This window comes from Eubalaena glacialis, chromosome 18, assembly GCF_028564815.1.
Source record: "Eubalaena glacialis isolate mEubGla1 chromosome 18, mEubGla1.1.hap2.+ XY, whole genome shotgun sequence".
In the NCBI taxonomy this organism is placed as follows: domain Eukaryota; kingdom Metazoa; phylum Chordata; class Mammalia; order Artiodactyla; family Balaenidae; genus Eubalaena; species Eubalaena glacialis.
The window spans coordinates 65,788,058-65,808,301 of NC_083733.1; the positions used below are offsets into that span (position 1 = coordinate 65,788,058).

Sequence of the window (20,244 nt, forward strand, 5' to 3'; positions counted from 1 at the left end):
ATGTTGTTACAAATGGCAACATTTTATTCTTTTTTATGGCTGAATAGTATTCCATTGTATGTATGTATATATGTGTATGTACATATTCACACACACATATAAATCTTATATATATATCACATATATATATTATATATATCACATCTTTATCAATTCTTCTATCAGTAGATGCTTAGGTTGTTTCCATATCTCAACTATTGTGAATAATGCTGTAATGAAACTAGGGGTACCTATACATTTTCCAATTAGTGTTTTCTTTTTTCTTTTTTTTTTTTTCAGGTAAATACCCAAAAGTAGAATTGCAGGATTGTATGGTAGTTCTATTCTTAATTTTTCAAGGGGTTTCCATACTGTTTTCCATAGTGGCTGCACCAATTTACATTCCCACCAGCAGTGCACTAGGATTCCCTTTTATCCACATTCTCGTCAAGACTTGTGATTTCTTGTGCTTTTGTTAATAGCCATTCTGACAGATATGGGGTGATATCTCATTGTGGTTTTGATTTGCATGTCCCTAATTATTAGTGCATCTTTTCATGTGCCTGTTGGCTATCTGTATGGCCATCTATTTTGGAAAAAATAACTTGTATTTAGATCTTCTGCCCATTTTTTAGCAGGATTGCTTGCTTTTTCCTTAGTGAGCTGTATGAGTTTTTATATATTTTGGATATTAACCCCTTCTCTGTATATGATCTGCAACTATCTTCTATCATTCATTAGGTTGCCTTTTTGTTTTGTTGATGTTTCCTTTGTTGTGCATAAGCTTTTTAATATGATGTTCTCCCATTTGTTTATTTTTGCTTTTGTTGTCAGATTCAAAAAATCATCTACAAGATATATGTCAAGGAACTTGCCACATCTATGTTTTCTTCTAAGAGTTTTATGGTTTTACATCTTTCATTTAAGTCTAACCCATTTTATTTTTTTATATGGTGTAAGATAGTGGTCCAGTTTCATTCTTTTCCATGTGGCTGCCCACTTTTCCCAACAACATTTATTAAAGAGATTATTATATTTTCCCATTGTATATTCTTGGTTCCTTTGTCATAAATTAATCAACCATATATGCTTAGGTTTATTTCTTTTTTTTTTTTTTTCCTTTTAAAGTTTTATTAAAGTTTAATGGAACAATTAATATATATATATATATTTTGGTTAACCCCAGTACAAAAATACAGTTGACGACTTGACAAAAATGGCTCCATCTAGGGCTTGAAGGTTTGAGTTTCTCCAACAGTAACAGGGGAAAGCATGCTTCCAGCTGGGCTGAGTCCAAAGCACACAGCCATTCCTGCACACGCATGCGTGCAAACAGGGAAGCCAAGCCAGAGAAGAGGAAGGAAGTTGAAGGGATTCAGGAAGAAGCCCAAGATTATTCCCAGGAGAAAAAGAGAAGAAACGGGCTGGTCTCCTTGGTGGGGTAGAATTATGGATTTACATTTAGGACTTGTTGTTTTAAATGATAAGCTATTTCTGCAATTTTAACATTATAAAAAAGATGCTTCTGGTCTCTTTTCACCGCTAAGGTAAGTAAAGCAGGAGGAAATGGAAAGATTCAACTACTGCAGTGTGAGGAGTAAACCTCCAAATGGCTCAAGTTTTGTGTCAAAAGGTGTCATTCTTTACCTTCAATGACAAAGAGACATTTAGGTGAGAGGGGACAGGAGAAGGAAGTCTGCCACACTCTGCTGGATCACAAACATGGAGACCAGCTTCTGGCAGCAGAACTCTTCCACAGTGAGAGGGCCCCTTCCCATGTAGGCAGGAACAAGGTTTAATTGTTCTGAGTGATTCCTCAATATTCCCTTCCCTGCTGCCTTCCTTCCAGAACAGTAACTTTGATGAAAGAAGGGATACATTCATGTTACAACTCATCTTCAAGATGTTTCTCTCTGAAGGCATCACCCGTCAGCCTTTCCTGAGCTTCCTTCATCCCCTGAACAACTTGCTCAGCACTGATGTAGAAATACTTGTAGCTGGGGTTTCCATTCTCATTGATGATTTCAGGACGCACCTTGCCACTGGGATCCAGGAACAGGATTCGTGGAATATAACCCCCATCAGAGCTGAAATCTTCATCTTTGGGCTCTTCTTCATCCTCAAGATTTACCATAACAACATTATGGGAAAGTTCTGAAATTACTGTAGACTCTGCAAATTTGGGCTTTAAAGCTTTACAAGCTCCACACCAGGACTTATGGATAATCACCATCAGGGGTAATCCACTGGCAGCTGCTTCTTTCTTCCCATCTTCTAGTGTCCTCCAATGAATGTGATCTCCAAAACCTTTGTCAAAAGCATGGTATTCAAGTCCCAAATCCACTGCTTTCTAGGTGTACGGGACCATGGACAGTCTTATACCTCAAGCCTCAGTTTTCATACCCTTTCCAAGCCCATTATGTCCATCAGAAGAGGTGACGAGGAGCAGGAAACTGAAGCCCAGCAAACAGGTGGCTCCGAGACGAGGCCGCAGCTCCATGGTGGTAGGTGCGCGGAGCCACGGGGCTGAGCAGACGTAGGGCCCGACTCCTAGTAGAAAGTCCGCGCGGTTTCCCAAGTGCGGCTCAGCCCATCCGCTCTTGTTCCCAGATTTTTTTTTTTTCTAGGTTTATTTCTATGCTCTCTATTCTTTCCATTGATCTATGTGTTTGTCTTTATGCCAAAACCATACTGTTTTTATGATCATAGCTTTGTAATAGAGTTTGAAATCATAAAGCATGAAGCCTCAAGTTTTTTCCTTCTTTTTCATGATTGCTTTTGCTATTTGGAATCTTTTGTGGTTCCATGCAAATTTTAGAATTTTTTGTCCTATTGCTGTGAAAAATGCTATTGAGATTTTGATAGGGATTGCATTGAACCTGTTTATTGCTTTAGGCAGTGTGGACATTTTAACAATGTTAATTCTTTTAATTCATGAGCAAAGATTATCTAAACATCTATTTGTGTTGTCTTCAATTTCTTTCCTTAATGTCTTGTATTTTTCAGTACACAGGACTTTCATTCTCTCAGTTAAATTTATTCCTAGGTATATTTTTCATGCAATTGTAAATGGAATTATTTTCTTTATTTCTTTCAGATATTTTGTTGTTAGTGTATAGAAATGCAGCTGATTTTTGTATGTTGATTCTGTATCCTGCAACTTTAATGAATTCATTTATTAGTTCTACCATTTTGGGGGCCAGTCATATATAAGATCATGTTTTCTGAAAACAGAATGCTTTACTTCTTCCTTTTCATTTTGGATGTCTTTTTTTAAATTTTTGTGTCAGATTGCTCTGGTTAGGACTTCCAGTAGTGCCTCTAATAAGAGTAGTGAGTGTGGATATCCTTATCTGGTTCCTGAGTTTAAAGGAAAAACTTTCAGTTTTTAACCATTGGGTACAAGGTTAGCTGTGGGTGTGTATTATATGGCCTTATTTTGAGGTATGCTCCTTCTGTTCCCAATTTATTGAGAGCTTTTGTCATAAAAGGGTATTGAATTTTGTCAGCTGCTTTTTCTGCATCTATTGTATATTTATTCTTCATTCTATTAACATTGTGTATCACATTTATTGACATATATGTCACTATATATATATACACACATATATATGTATATATGTGTGTGTGTATGTATGTGTGTGTGTATGTATATGTGTGTGTGTATATATATATAGATATATAGATATATATATAGATATATATATATAGTGACATCCTTCCATCCCAGGCATGAATTCCACTTGATCATGGTGTATGATCTTTTTAATTTGCTGTTGGATTCGGTTAGACATTTGCTGAGAATTTTTGCATTTATATTCATTAGGCATATCAGCCTATAGATTTTCTTGTAGTTTTCCTAATTTGGCTTTGGTGTCAGAGTAATGCTGTCCTCCTAAAACTTGCTTGGGCATGTTCCCTCATCCTCAGTTTTTTTTTTGTAAGAGATTCAGAATGATTGGTCTTAGTTATTTTTTAATATTTGGTAGAATTCACTAGTGAAACCATCTGGTCTTGCGCTTTTCTTTGTTGGGAGGTTTGTGTTTATTATTTTAATGTCCTGATTTATTATTGGTCTGTCAGACTTTCTATTTATGATTCAGTCTTGGTAGGCTTCATGCTTCTGGGAATTTATTTATTATAATTTATCTAATTTGTTGATGTGTAATTTGTTAATAATATACTCTTATGGCCCTTTGTATTTCTTTGATGTCGCATCTTTCATTTATCAGATTTTTTTCACTTTCTTTTTTCCTTGGTTAATCTAGCTAAAGCAATTTGCTTTATTTTTTTTAAAACACCAACTCTTAGCATGATTTATTTCTCTTTTTTTCTAGTCTCTTTATCCATCATTTATCCTCTCATCTTTGCTGTTTCCTTTCTTCTTCTAATTTTATGCATAATTTTTTCTACTTCCTTGATGTGTAAAGTTTGAAAACTTTGTTTCACTTTTTTTAATGTAAGGATAAGAACTACTTTTGATGTATCCCCTAAATTGTGGTATTCTGTATATTTTTTTTTCTGTTTTTCTCAAGATACTGTCTAATTTCTCCTTTAATTTCTACTTTGACCCATTGGTTATTCCAGAGTGTGTGGTTTTTTTTGTTTGTTTGTTTTGAGTGTGTTATTTCCATGTATTTGTAAATTTTTTCCTGTTGATTTCTAGTTCCATATTATTGTGGTTGGAAAGCTATGAGATATGATTTTAATCTTAAATGCATTAAGATTAGCTTTGTGGCCCAGGAATGATATACCCTGGAGAATGTTTTATGTGACCTGAGAAGAATGTGTTTTCTGGTGTTCTTGGATGGAAAGTTCTGTATATATCTCTTAGATTTACTTTTCTAAAGTGTTACACAGATCAAGCTTTTCTCATTAAATTTCTGTCTGGATGATCTATCCATGTTTAAAAGTGGGGTATTGAAGTACCCTACTATTACTTTTTCTCCCTATGGTTTTGTTAATATTTGCTTTAAATATTTACATGTTCCAGTGTTGGGTGCATATATATTTATACTTGTAATACTCTCTTGATAATTTGACCCCTTTTTCACTGTATAGTAACATTCTTTGTCTCTTGTGACGGATTTTGATTGAAAATATATATTATCTGAAATAAGTATAGTTACTCCTGCTCTTTTGATTGCTGTTTGCATGGACTATCTTTTTCCATCCTCTCACTTTAACCTATATATGTCTTTAAAGTTAAAGTGAGTCTCTCTTATACAGCATATTTTAGGTTCTTTTTCAAAATTAATTCAACTACTTTATGTCATTTAACTGGAGAATTTAGTCCATTAATGTTTAAATTAATTGTTGATAGGATTTATGATAACCCATTCATTTTTTTCTGTGTTGTTGTTGTAGTTCCCTTGTAAATTTATTTTTTGATGTAGTATAAAATCTTTATCTTTGGGCTTCCCTGGTGGCGCAGTGGTTGCGAATCTGCCTGCTAATTCAGGGGACACGGGTTCGAGCCCTGGTCTGGGAAGATCCCACATGCCACGGAGCAACTAGGCCCGTGAGCCACAACTACTGAGCCTGCACGTCTGGAGCCTGTGCTCCGCAATAAGAGAGGCCGCTACAGTGAGAGGCCCGTGCACCGCGATGAAGAGTGGCCCCCGCTCGCCACAACTAGAGAAAAAGCCGTTGCACAGAAACGAAGACCCAACACAGCCAAAAATAAAAAATAAATTAAAAAAAAAAAAAAAAAAAAAAAAATCTTTATCTTTTGTGTAACCACAATAGGTTTTTTCCTTTGTAGTTTCCATGAAGCTAACATAAAATATCTTGTATGTAAAATATATTTAATAACTAATCTTTAGTTTTACAAAATAACTCATATATACTTTACATATGTATTTTCTCATTTTATGTAAACAATAAATTACCCCCAGAAACACATTTATGTGTACACACACACACACATATATAGAAATATACACATATTTATACATATACATTTTATAGACATATATGTGTATTGGTATATTTTTTCTCTCATGTAAGATTTATTATTCTATTTAAGGAAATAGTTTGATTTTCCTTTTCTTCAAATTTGTATCATCTATCTAAGGAGTTCCTGATAATTTTATTCATATAGGATTTTCACATGTATGCTGTTAGATTTATTTTTATTTTATTTTATACTTTTAAAATTGCAGCCTCCCTTTTAATATACTTTGTAACTGCTTGGAATGTATATATATAAACTGTGTACTATATGCTTATGTTATAGCCTTTACAATATTTTATTGTCTTATTTTCTGTAACAGTTTTCCATTGATTCTTTGCACTTACTAGGTATATATCCATATGATCTGCAAATGGAGATAATTTTAATCCTTCCTTTCCAATGGTAATCTTTTTACTAATACCTCAAACTGTTAAGTAAGTTAGGTGTTCATGTCTCCTAGTGATCTTTCTGATGATTAGAGGAAATTAATCTATTACTTCTCTATAGGTGAACTAGTGTCAGGGGTATGTGACATTTCTTTGAGTACATATACATTAATATCTTCTTTATTTTTATAATTATTACCTGTAGCAGTCTTCCATGCTACTTTGTTTGCATCTATCAAATTGATCACATGCCTTTCCTAAATTTATAAACTGATTAGTTATATTTCCCAACAACCAAAACATTAGAGTCCTGGTATAGGATTCACTTAATCTTGCTATAAAGTAGTTTCCTAAGTGAGTTTGACTAAGGTATTATTTATTTTTTCTTTAAGATTTATTGAGATATAATAGACATCCAGCTCTGTATAAGTTTAAGACGTACAGCATAATGATTTGACTACCATACATTATGAAACAATTATCACAATCTGCGTAGTGAACATTCATCTCATAGAGATACAAAATTAAATAGCAAAGAAATTTTGTGATAACTCTTAGGATGTACTCTCTTAACAACTTTCATATGTAACAGAGAGCAACTTTCACATATAACATAAAGCAGTATTAATTATATTTATCATATTTTATATTAAATCCCTAGTACTTATTTATCTTATAACTGGAAACTTGTAGCTTGTGGCTGCCTTCATCCAATTCCCCCTGCTACCTCACCCTGACTCTGGTAACCACAAATCGGATCTCTTTTTCTGTGAGTTTTTTTTGAAGTATAATTGACCAACAACACTGGTAGTTCCAGTTGCCTGATGTAATGATTTGATACATCTATACATTTCAAAATGATCAGCACAGGAAGTCTATTTATGATATGTCCCCATACAAATTCTAGTATAGTAACTGGGGACAATCACCAGTCAATTCTATTATAGTAAGTGACTACATATCCAAAATTGTACACCATCTCATACTGTGACTAGTTTCTTTTGCATCTGGAAGTTTGTACCTCTTGATCTCCCTCACCTATTTCTTTCCTCCTCCCACTCTCCTCTGACAACCACCTGTTTTTTCTCTGTATTTACAAATCTGTTTGGTTTTGTTGTTACTGTTGTTATGTGTTCATTTGTTTTCATTTCAGATTACATAAATAATTGAAATGATACAGTACTTTTCTTTCTCAGTCTGACTTATTTCATTTAGCATAATACCCTCTAGGTCTATTCATGTTGTCTCAAATGGCAAGATTTCATTATTTTCTATGGCTGAGTAATATTCCACTGTGTGTGTATATAGCATGTATGTATTATATATACAGTATACATTGTATATATTATATATATTATGTATATATGGTGTATGTATACATGTGTGTGTATATATATACACACACATATATATATACCACTTCTTCTTTACATATTAATTGATTGATGGACATTTGGGTTGCTTCCATATCTTGGCTATTGTAAATAATGCTGCAGTGATTATATATATCTTTTCTAATTATTAATTATATATATTTTTTCTTCAGATAAATACCCCAAAGTGAAATTGCTGGAACATAGGGTAGAGCTACTTTTAATTGTTTTGACAAATCCCCATACTTTTTCCATAGTGGCTGCACAAATTTACTTCCCTCCAAAGTGCACAGTGGTTACCTTTTTCCCACATCATTGTCAACATTTGGATTTCTTTTAGTTTTATTTCTTGTCTAATTGCTATGACTAGGACTTCCAATACTTGTTGATAAAAGTGGCAAGCATACGTATCCTTCTCTTGTTCCTGATCTGAGAGAAAATGCTTTCAGCTTTTCAATGTTGAGTATAATATTAGTTGTGAATTTATCATATGTGGCCTTTATTAAGTTAATTTATGTTGCCTCTTTACCCATACTGTTGACAATTTTTATCATAAATCAGTGTTGAATTTTTTCAAAAGCTTTTTCTGCATTTATTGATTTGATCATACGATTTTTACTTTTCAGTTCATTAAGAAGGTAGATCATATAAGTTTGAACATATTTGCATCTATGTTCATCAGCGATATTGGCCTGTAGTTTACTTCTATGTGATATCTTTGTCATTTTGGTATCAAGGTGATGGTGGCCTTGAGGAATGATTTCAGAAGCATTCCTTCCTCTCCAATATTTTGAAATAGCTTGAGAAGTATAGGTTTAAAATGCTCTAAATGTTTGGTAGAATTTACCTACGAAGTTGTTTGGACCTGGACTTTTGTTTGCTGGGCTTATTTAAATTATTATTATTTATTCAATTACATTACTGGTAATTGGTCTGTTCATATTTTCTACTCTTTCCTGATTCAGTCTTGGGAGGTTTTATATTTATAGGAATTTGCCCATTTTCCCTAAGTTGTCCATTTTATTGGAGTATAAAATGTTCATGATAATCTCTTATAATCCTTCCTATTTCAATGGTATTATTTGAGACTTTTCCTTTTTCTTTTCCAATTTTTTGGAATTGATTCACCTCTTTTTTTTCTTGATGAGTCTAGTTAATCAATTTTATCTTTTAAAAGAACCAGGTATTTGTTCATTGATCTTTTCTATTGTTCTCTTACCCCTCCTTTCTGATCTGATCTTTATGATTTCTTCTACTAACGTTAGGTTTTGTTTGTTCTTGTTTTCCTAGTAACTTAAGGTATAAGGTTAGGTATCACACTTCCTGACTTCAGATTATACACAATACTACAGTAATAAAAGAGAATTGTATTGCCACAAAAACAGAAACATAGACGAATGGAAGAGAATGGATAGTCCAGAAGGAACCCACACAATTATGGTCAATAAATCTACTACAAAGGAGGTACAAATATACAGTGGAGAAAAGACATCCTCTTCAATAAGTGGTGCTGGGAAACTGGAGAGTTACAGGTAAAATAATGAGATTAGAACATTTCCTCTTGCTGTACACAAAGACAAACTCAAAATGGATTAAGGACCTAAATGAAATACCCCAAAATCCAAAACTCATATAATATACTCTAGGTCCATCCATGTTGTTGCACATGGCTGAGTAATTTTTATATTTTATGGCTGAGTAATATCCCATTATATATATATGTGTGTGTGATATATACATACATATATATGTGTGTGTGATATATATATGTGTGTGATATATTACATCTTTTTTATCCATTCATCTGTTGATGGACATTTAGGTTTCTTCCATATCTTGGCAATTGTAAATAATGCTGCTATAAATATTGGGGTGCATGTATCTTTTCACATTGGTGTTTTCACTTTCTCTGAGTATATACCCAGCAGTGGAATTGTTTCTTAATACAGTAGTTCTCCTTTTAGTTTTCTGACGACCTCCATAATATTTTCATAGTGGTTGTACCAATTTACAATCCCACTAACAATGTACTATGGTTCCTAACATTTGTTGTCTGTAGACTTTTTTAAAAATTAATTAATTAATTTTTTGGCTGCTTTGGGTCTGCACTGCGTGCAGGCTTTTTCTAGTTGCAGCGAGTGAGGGCTACTCTTCATTGTGGTTCATGGGCTTCTCATTGCAGTGGCTTCTCGTTGCAGAGCACAGGCTCTAGGTGCATGGGCTTCAGTAGTTGTGGCTCATGAGCTCTAGAGAGCAGGCTCAGTAGTTTGGCACACGGGCTTAGTTGCTCCATGGCATGTGGGATCTCCCTGGACCAGAGCTCGAACCCATGTCCCCTGCATTGGCAGACACATTCTTAACCACTGCACCATCAGGGAAGCCCTAGACTTTTTGATGAGAGCCATCTTGACAGATGTGAGGTGATGTCCCATTCTGGTTTTGATTTGCACTTATCTAATGATTAGTGATGGGTAGCATTTTTTCATGTGCCTGTTGGCTATCTGTATATCTTCTGTGGAAAAATGTCTATTAAGTGTTTCTCTCCATTTTTCATCCTTTTTTGTTTTTTGATACTGAGTGGATGAACTCTTTATATAATTTGGATATTAACCCCTTCTCCATCATATCCTTGGCATATATTTTTCTCCCATTTTGTAGGTTATCTTTTCATTGTGTCTAACATTTCCTTTGTTCTGCAAAAGGTTTTAAATTTAATTAGGTCCCATTTGTGTATTTTTGCTTTTATGTCTTTTTCCCTTAGGAGACAGGTCCAAAAACGAAAGTGTTCCCAATTATGCCAAAGAGTTTTCAGCCTATGTTCTCCCCTAGGCAGCCCTATGTTCTCCCCTAGGCAGCCCTATGTTCTCCCCTAGGCAGCCCTATGTTCTCCCCTAGGAGTTTTAGGGTTTGAGGTATTCCATTTAGGTCCTTAATCCATTTTGAGTTTGTCTTTGTGTACAGTGTAAGGACATGTTCTAATCTCATTATTTTACCTGTAACTCTCCAGTTTTCCAAACACCACTTATTGAAGAGACTGTCTTTTCTCCATTGTATATTCTTGACTCCTTTGTAGTAGATATATTGACCATAAGTGTGCAGGTTCCTTTCTGAGCTCTTTATTCTACTCCATTGATTTCTGTGTCTGTTTTTGTGATTATTGTAGCTTTGTATTCAGGGAGTGTGGTATCATCCACTTTTGGTCTTTTTTCTCAGGATTGCTTAAGCAATGTGGGTATTTTGTGGTTCTCTATTACTTTTAGGATTATTTGTTCTGGTTCTGTGGAAAATGTCATGGGTATTTATTTTATTTATTTATTTTATTTATTTATTTTGGGCTGTGTTGGGTCTTCATTGCTGTGTGTGGGCTTTTCTCTAGTTGCAGTGAGCGGGGGCCACTCTTCATTGTGGTGCGTGGGCTTCTCATTGCAGTGGCTTCTCTTGTTGCAGAGCACAGGTTCTAGGCGCACAGGCTTCAGTAGTTGTGGCTCGCTGGCTTAGTTGCTCCACGGCATGTGGGATCTTCCTGGACCAGGGCTTGAACCTGTGTCCCCTGCATTGGCAGGCGGATTCTTAACCACTGTACCATCAGGGAAGCCCTAACACTTTTTTTTCTTTTTTTGCATGAATCATCATTCCCTTTACTAGACCTTTTTTTTTTTTAAACATCTTTATTGGAGTATAATTGCTTTACAATGGTGTGTTAGTTTCTTCTTTAAAACAAAGTGAATCAGCTATACATATACATATATCTCCATATCTCCTCCCTCTTGCATCTCCCTCCCACCCTCCCTATCCCACCCCCTAGGTGGTCACAAAGCACCGAGCTGATCTCCCTGTGCTATGTGGCTGCTTCCCACTAGCTAGCTATTTTACATTTGGTAGTGTATATACGTCCATGCCACTCTCTCACTTCATCCCCGTGTCCTCAAGTCCATTCTCTACATCTGCATCTTTATTCCTGTCCTTCCCCTAGGTTCTTCAGAACCTTTTTTTTTTTTTTTAAGATTCCATATATATGTGTTAGCATATGGTATTTGTTTTTCTCTTTCTGACTTATTCACTCTGTATGACAGTCTCTAGGTCCATCCACCTCACCACAAATAACTCAATTTCTTTTCTCTTTATGGTTGAGTAATATTCCATTGTATATATGTGCCACATCTTCTTTACCCATTCATCTCTCAATGGACATTTAGGTTGCTTCCATGTCCTGGATATTGTAAATAGAGCTGCAATAAACATTGTGGTACATGCCTCTTTTTGAATTATGGTTTTCTCAGGGTATATGCCCAGTAGTGGGATTGCTGTGTCATATGGTGGTTCTATTTTTAGTTTTTTGAGGAACCTCCATACTATTCTCCATAGTGGCTGTATCAATTTACATTCCCACCAACAGTGCAAGAGTGTTCCCTTTTCTCCACACCCTCTCCAGCATTTATTGTTTCTAGATTTTTTGATGATGGCCATTCTGACCAGTGTGAGGTAATACCTCACTGCAGTTTTGATTTGCATTTCTCTAATGATTAGTGATGTTGAGCATCCTTTCATGTGTTTGTTGGCAATCTGTGTATCTTCTTTGGAGAAATGTCTATTTAGGTCTTTTGCCCATTTCTGGATTGGGTTGTTTTTTTGATATTGAGCTGCATGAGCTGCTTGTGTATTTTGGAGATTAATCCTTTGTCAGTTGTTTCATTTGCAAACATTTTCTCCCATTCTGAGGTTTGTCTTTTCATCTTGTTTATGGTTTCCTTTGCTGTGCAAAAGCTTTTAAGTTTCATTAGGTCCCATTCATTTATTTTTGTTTTCATTTCCATTTCTCTAGGAGGTGGGTCAAAAAGGATCTTGCTGTGATTTATGTCATAGAGTGTTCTGCCTGTGTTTTCCTCTAAGAGTTTTATAGTGTCTGGCCTTACATTTAGGTCTTTAATCCATTTTGAGTTTATTTTTGTATATGGTGTTAGGGAGTGTTCTAATTTCATTCTTTTACATGTAGCTGTCCAAAAAATATGGAATGCTTCACAAATTTGCATGTCATCCTTGTGCAGGGGCCATACTAATCTTCTCTGTATCTTTCCTATTTTAGTATATGTGCTGCCGAAGTGAGCACTCATGGGCAATTTTGATAGGGAATGCTTTATATCTGTAGGTTGCTTGGAGTAGTATGGCTGTTTTAAAAATATTAATTCTTCCAATCCAAGAGCACAAGGTATCTTTTCATTTATTTGTGTCATCTCCCATTTGTTTCATCAATGTCTTATAATTTTCAGTGCATAAATCTTACACAACTGTGGATAAATTTATTCCTAGGTCTTTATTTTAATACAATCATAGTATTTTTTTCTTCATACCTTGGATAGTTTGTTATTGGTGCAGGAAAAAATAACAGATTTCTGTATATTAATTGTGTATACTTTCAATTTACTGAATTTATTCATGCTAATACTTTGTGGGTGAAATCTTTAGGGTTTTCTATATGTCATGTTCTAACAGTGACAGTTTTCCTTTACAAACTAGATCCCCTTTTTTTTTTTTTTTGAGCAAGTCTTTTTATTTATTTATTTATTTATTTATGGCTGTGTTGGGTCTTCGTTTCTGTGCGAGGGCTTTCTCTAGTTGCGGCAAGTGGGGGCCACTCTTCATCGCCGTGCGCGGGCCTCTCACTATCGCGGCCTCTCTTGTTGCGGAGCACAGGCTCCAGACGCGCAGGCTCAGCAATTATGGCTCACGGGCCTAGTTGCTCCACGGCATGTGGGATCTTCCCAGACCAGGGATCGAACCCGTGTCCCCTGCATTGGCAGGCAGATTCTCAACCACTGCGCCACCAGGGAAGCCCTAGATCCCCTTTTTAATTTTTATTTTTGTCTTTTTGCTGTGGCTAGGATTATTAATACTATGTTGAATAAAAGTGGTGAGAACAGTCATCCTTGTCTTGCTCCTGTTCTTAGAGGAAATGCTTTCAACTTTTCGTCATTGAGTATGATGTTAGCTGTGGTTTTCATCATATATGCCCTTTATAAAGGTATGTTGCCTCTATACCAACTTTGTTGAGAGTTTTATCAGATTTTGAAGTTTGTTGAATTTTTGTCATGCTTTTGCTGGAGCTATGAAGATGATCATTTGATTTTATACTTTGTTATACTAATCTGGTGTGTCCCTTAATTGATTTGCATATATTGAATCATCCCTGCATTGCTGAGATAAATCCCACATGATCACGGGGTATGGTTTTTTTTAATGTATTGTTGAATTCAGTTTGCTAATATTTTGCAGAGGATTTTTGCATATCTCTTCATCAGGAATAAGGCCTGTAACCTACTTTTTTTGGTAGTGTCTTTATCTGGTTTTCATCTATGGCTGATGCTGATCTCAGAAAATTAGTTTGGAAACACTCTTTCTTCAATTATTTGGAATAGTTTGAGAAGGATAGATGTTAACTTTCATTTAAATATTTGGTAGAATTTATCAGTGAAGCTACCTGGTCCTGGGGTTTTATTTATTGGGAGTTTTTTGATTACCAATTTCATTACTAGTATTTGATCTTTTAGGTTTTTTATTTATTCCTGATTCAGTCTTAGAAGATTTATAATTCTAGGAATTTATCCATTTCTTCTAGGTGTCCAACTCTTTAGTGTGTAATTGTTTGTAGAAATGTCTTATGCTACTTTGCATTTCTATCTACGGTGTCTCTCTTTCATTTCTAATTTATTTGGGCCTTCTCTTTCTTCAAAAAAAATACTACTTGTGTCTTTTATTCTTTACAGAAGCTTAATAAGTGTTCGATCTACTCCCCTTACAATATGTATACCTTTTTCCAGTGAGATTTTTACTTTTGTGTGTTTTCTTGTTGCTAATTAGTGATACTTCTTTTAAGCTTAAATAAATTCCTTCAACATTTCTTATAAGGATGCTTTCTTAGTGATGAACTCATTTAGCATTTGCTAGCCTGGAAATGCTTGATCTCTCCTTTGATTCTGCATTATAATCTTGCTGGTACAGTATTCTTGCTGTGGCCTTTTTCCTTTTAGACCATTGAATATATTGTCATTACTTTCTGGTATGCAAAGTCTGCTGAAAAGTCAGCTGATAGTCTTATGAAAATACCTTGCACATAAGCAGTTACTTTTTTTTTCTAACATTTTTCGATGTGGACCATTTTTAAAGTCTTTCTTGAATTTGTTAAGAGTATTGCTTCTATTTTATGTTTTGGTTTTTGGCCTCAAGGCATGTGGGATCTTAGCTCTCTGACCAGGGATCGAACCCACACCCTCTGCATTGGAAGGTGAAATCTTAACCACTGGACTGCCAGGGAAGTCCCTAACCAGTTACTTTTATTTCGTTGCTTCTATGAGCCCTCTTTGTCTTTAATTTTTGACGCTTTAATTATAATGTGTCTTGGTGTGGATCTGTTTGTCTTCATCTTCTTTGGGACTCTCTGTGTTTCCTGGGATTTGATGTCTGTTTCCTTTCCCAGGTTAGGAAAATTGTCAGTTGTTATATCCTCTCATAAAATAAGTTATCTGCCCCTTATTCTCTTTCTCCTCTTTCTGGGACCCCCTATAATGCTAGTGTTAGTATTCTTGATGTTTTCCAAGAGGTCTCTTTACCTATCATCTTAATTTTTTTTTTTCTTCTTGCTATTCAATTTTGGTGATTTTCACTACTCTGTCCTCCAGATGACTAATCTGTTCTTTTGTATCATATAATCTAATGTTGCTTCCCTGTAGTGTGTGTGTGTGTGTGTGTGTGTGTGTGTGTGTGTTTTAGTCTCAGTTATTGTATTTTTCAGTTCTTTTTTACATTTTATTGCACTTTGTTGAAGTTCTCACTGTGTCTTCCTGACATGGGTGAGCATCTTGATAATCATTACCTTGAACACTTTTTTTTCAGGTAGGATGCTTATCCCTGTTTTGTCTAGTTCTTTTTCTGATATTGTGTCTAGTTACTTCATTTGTAATATAGTCTTCTATTTCCTTATGTTTTCTAATTCTCTGTGCATTTGTATTGATTAGGTTCACCTTGTTACATTTTCAGTCTTGGAGAAGTGACCTTATATAGGAGATGGCCTACAGGACCCAGCAGCACATTCTCCTCTGGCCAGTACAGCCAGATGCCGCAGGGATGTCCCCTATGTGGGCTGCATGCATCTTTCTGCTGTAGAAGGGCCAACTATTGTGGACAAGCTGGTAGGCTGTATTGGACCCTGGTCTAAATGTCTGTGACGGCCTGCATTATGTGATTGCTCTGGGAGTGCTCATAGGCCAGGCAGCCCTCCATTATGAGTCTGCTCCAGGTGCACACGTGGGTAGGGAAGGCCCCCAGTGTGTTTGCTTGTGAGGCCTTGTGGTGCAGGAGTGCTGTAGACCCCGTGGTAGATGGGGCAGGCCCCTGACACTAATCAAATGGATGGAAGATTCTAAAATGTTGCCTGTGAGTGTCTCAGTCCCCAGCAGGAGTCCAAGCTGCCTCGTGCCTTCTGAGATTAGCAAGTAGGTCTGACCCAGATGTCTTTCAAAATACTGGCTCTGCACCGAGATGAGAAGATGTGAGGTTTGGTATGTGCCCTTTAAGAGCAGAATCTCAGTTTCCCTTAGCCTCCAGCTCTCCTGAAAGTAACCCCTGCAGGTTTTCAAAGCCAGACCTGATGAGTTCTTTCCTTCCCAATGCAGGAACTCTGGGTTGGGCAGCCTGATGCAGGGCTCAGACCCTTGCCTCCTTGGGGAGGACCTATGCAGTTGTGGTGTCTGTAAATCGCGAGGCACAGTGCTGAAGGTGTGGGTTCTAACTAGACTGTGTTTCTAATCCTCTTACGTGCCTTGTGGTTTCTCATTCTCTATAGCTTGAGTTGTGGAAATTTTTCTCTGCTAGTCTTCAGGGCATTCTCAGAGATAATTTCTCTGTAAGTAGTTGTAATTTTGGTGTGCCCATGGGAGGAGGTGAGCTCAGGATCTTCCTTACTCCATCGTCTGGCTCCCCTCTCCCCTTTTAAAAAATATATGCAGGGCTTCCCTGGTGGTGCAGTGGTTAAGAATCCACCTGCCAATGCAGGGGACAGGGGTTCGAGCCCTGGTCCAGGAAGATCCCCCATGCTGCAGAGCAACTAAGCCCATGTGCCACAACTACTGAAGCCCATGCACCTAGAGCCCATGCTCCACAACAAGAGAAGCCACTGCAATGAGAAGCCTGTGTACTGCAATGAAGAGTAGCCCCCACTCGCCGCAACTAGAGAAAGCCCACGTACAGCAACAACGACCCAACGCAGCCAAAAACAAACAAAAAAATTATATATATATATATACACACACACACACACATATATATGCATTTCTCACTGTAAACACATCTCTCTGAATTGTATTTACTGTATTCCATACGTTTAGGTACTTTGTGTTTCCACATTTGTTTGCTTTAAGATATTGTTTGGGGCTTCCCTGGTGGTGCAGTCATTAAGAACCCGTCTGCCAATTCAGGGGACACGGTTCTAGCCCTGGTCCAGGAAGATCCCACATGCCATGGAGCAACTAAGCCCGTGCACCACAACTACTGAGCCTGTGTGCCACAACTACTGAAGCCCATGCACCTAGAGCCCGTACTCCGCAGCAGAAGAAGCCACCACAACGAGAAGCCCACGCACCTCAATGAAGAGTAGCCCCTGCTCACTACAACTAGAGAAATCCCGCACACAGCAAAGAAGACCCAACTCAGCCAAAAATAAATAATAAATAAAATTAATTTACTTAAAAAAAAAGATAATGTTTGATTTCCCTTTTGATTTATTCTTGTATGCATTGGTTGTTCAAGAGCTTGTTGTTCAATTTCTAAGTGCTCTTGAATATTCAGTTATTCTTCCTAATATTGAAATTCAGTTTCATACCATTGTGGTTGGAAAAGATAGTTGATATGAATTTAATCTTCTTGGATTTTTGAGGCCTTGTTTTGTGGCTTAAGATATGATCTATCCTAGGAAATGATCTATGTGCACTTAAGAAGAATGGACATTTTGCTGCTGTTGAATGGAATGTACTATATATGTCTGTTAAGTTCACTTGATAGTGCGTGTAATGTGAAGTCCAAAGTTTCCTGATTGATATTCTGTCGGGATGATCTATACAATGTTGAAAGTTGGGTATTGAAGTTTCTTACCATTATTATATTTCTGTACATTTCCCCTTCATATCTGTTAATATTTTCTTTCTATGTTTAAAGGCTCCAATGCTGGATACATACTTATTTATAATTGTCAGAATTTCTTGATGCATTAATCCCTTATATAATATTATATAATAGCCTATGATTCTTTGAGAGAGGTTTGACTTAAAGTCTATTTTGCCTGATATTACACTAGTCAGGTAAATATCATTTGCATGGGATATCTTTTTTCCAATCTTTCAATTTTGTTCTATCTATGGCCTTAAAGTTAACACAGATCTCTTGCACACAGTATATAACTGATCTTGTTTAAAAAAAATCCATTCAGCCACTGAAGGGATTTTTTAAATTGAAGTATAGTTGATATATAATATTATAGTATAGTTGATATATATTTGTTTCAGGGGTACAACATAGTGGTTTAACATTTTTATTGATTATACTCCATTTGAAATTATTATAAAATAATGACTCTATTTCCCTATGTTGTACAATACATCCTTGTTTGTTTATATATAGGGGTATTGGATTAAGACAAAGAAGCTACTGTCTCTCCCTTCCTCCTTCACTCTCCCCACTAGTAACCACTAATTTGTTCCCTGTGAGTCAATTTCTATTTTGTTATATACATTCCTTTAATTTTTTAGATTCCACATGTAGTCAGAACATAGAGTATTTGTCTTTGTCTGACTATTTCACTAATTTAATACACTCTACATCTATCCATGTTGTTACACGTGGCAGAATTTTTATTTTTTTAAGGCTGAGTAATATGTATATCTATCTATCTATACACACACAAACCCACACATATATATATATGTCACAGCTTCTTTATCCATCCATCTGTTGATGGACATTTATTTTGCTCCCATATCTTAGCCATTGGAAATAATACTGCTATAAATATTGGGGTGCATACATATTTTCAGATTGGTATTTTCACTTTCTTTGCTTATATACCCAGCAGTGGAATGTTTCTTAATACAGTAGTTTTCCTTTTAGTTTTTTGACGACCTCCATAATATTTTCATTGTGGTTGTACCAGTTTACAATCCCACCAACAGTGTACTAGGGTTCCCTTTTCTCACAATCCTGATTAACATTTCTTATCTGTAGACTTTTTGATGAGAGCCATTTTGACAGATGTGAGGTGATGTCTCATTCTGGTTTTGATTTGCATTTATCTAGTGATTACTGATGTTTGGCATTTCTTCATGTGCCTGTTGCCTATCTGTATATCTTCTATGGAGAAATGTCTATTAGGCGTTTCTCCCCATGTTTTCATCCTTTGTTTTTTGATATTGAGTGGATGAGCTCTTTATGTAATTTGGATATTAACCCCTTCTCCATCATATACTTTGCGTATATTTTTCACCCTCTGTCTTTCATTTTGTCTAATGTTTCCTTTGCTCTGCAAAAGATTTTAAATTTATTTAGGTTTATTTTTGTTTTTATGTCTTTTTTTTACATCTTTATTGGAGTATAATTGCTTTACAATGGTGTGTTAGTTTCTGCGGTATCACAAAGTGAATCAGCTATACATATACATATATCCCCATAACCCCTCCCTCTAGGTGGTCACAAAGCACTGAGCTGATCTCCCTGTGCTATGCGGCTGCTTCCCACTAGCCATCTATTTTACATTTGGTAGTGTATATATGTCCATGACACTCTCTCACTTCGTCCCAGCTTACCCTCCCCCCTCCCCTTGTCCTCAAGTCCATTCTCTACATCTGCGTCTTTATTCCTGTCCTGCCCCTAGGTTCTTCAGCACCATTTTTTTTTCTAGATTCCATATATATGTGTTAGCATATGGTATTTGTTTTTCTCTTTCTGACTTACTTCACTCTGTAGGACTGACTCTAGGTCTAGGTCCAATATACAATGGAATATTTATGTCTTTTTCCATTAGGAGACAGATCCAAAAGAGAAAGTGTTCCCATTTATTGCAAAAGAGCGTTCTACTTATGTTCTCTCCTAGGAGATTTGTTTGGGGTAATACATTTAGATCTATAATCCATTTTGTGTTTGTTTTTGTGTGCAGTGTGAGAAAATGTTCTAATCTCATTTTTTTAGCTATAGCTTTCCAGTTTGATCAGCGTCAGTTATTGAAGGGACTGTCTTTTCTCCATTGCATATTCTCTCCTCCTTTGTAGTAGATTTATTGACCATAGGGATGTGGGTTCCTATCTAGGCTCTTTATTATATTTCATTGATCTATGTGTCTGTTTTTGTAGCAGTAATCAAAATAATATTGTACTGCCACGAAAACAGACATTGATGAAAGTAATGGAAGATGTCACAAATAAATAAACGATTCCATCCTCTTGGATTGGAATAACTAAGATTTTTCAGAGAACCACATAATATTCCAAGCAACCTATAGATTTAAATTAATCCT

At 36.0% G+C, this 20,244-nt stretch overlaps 1 protein-coding gene and 1 non-coding gene across 2 annotated transcripts; both read right to left on the bottom strand.

Annotated features, from left to right (window-relative positions):
* Positions 1–1,099: 1,099 nt before the first annotated feature.
* LOC133078765 (thioredoxin domain-containing protein 12-like) lies at positions 1,100–2,583 on the bottom strand. The gene is made up of 2 exons (XM_061173954.1): positions 2,383–2,583; positions 1,100–2,286 (listed from the first exon to the last, which is right to left on the bottom strand). Exons 1-2 carry the CDS (start codon positions 2,477–2,479, stop codon positions 1,865–1,867), a joined length of 519 nt encoding a protein of 172 aa, XP_061029937.1. The 5' UTR covers positions 2,480–2,583; the 3' UTR covers positions 1,100–1,864.
* A 10,111-nt stretch (positions 2,584–12,694) lies between these two features.
* Positions 12,695–12,801, bottom strand: LOC133079231 (U6 spliceosomal RNA). Its single transcript, XR_009698111.1, has one exon. It is a non-coding gene; the product is annotated as a U6 spliceosomal RNA (small nuclear RNA).
* Positions 12,802–20,244: the final 7,443 nt, after the last annotated feature.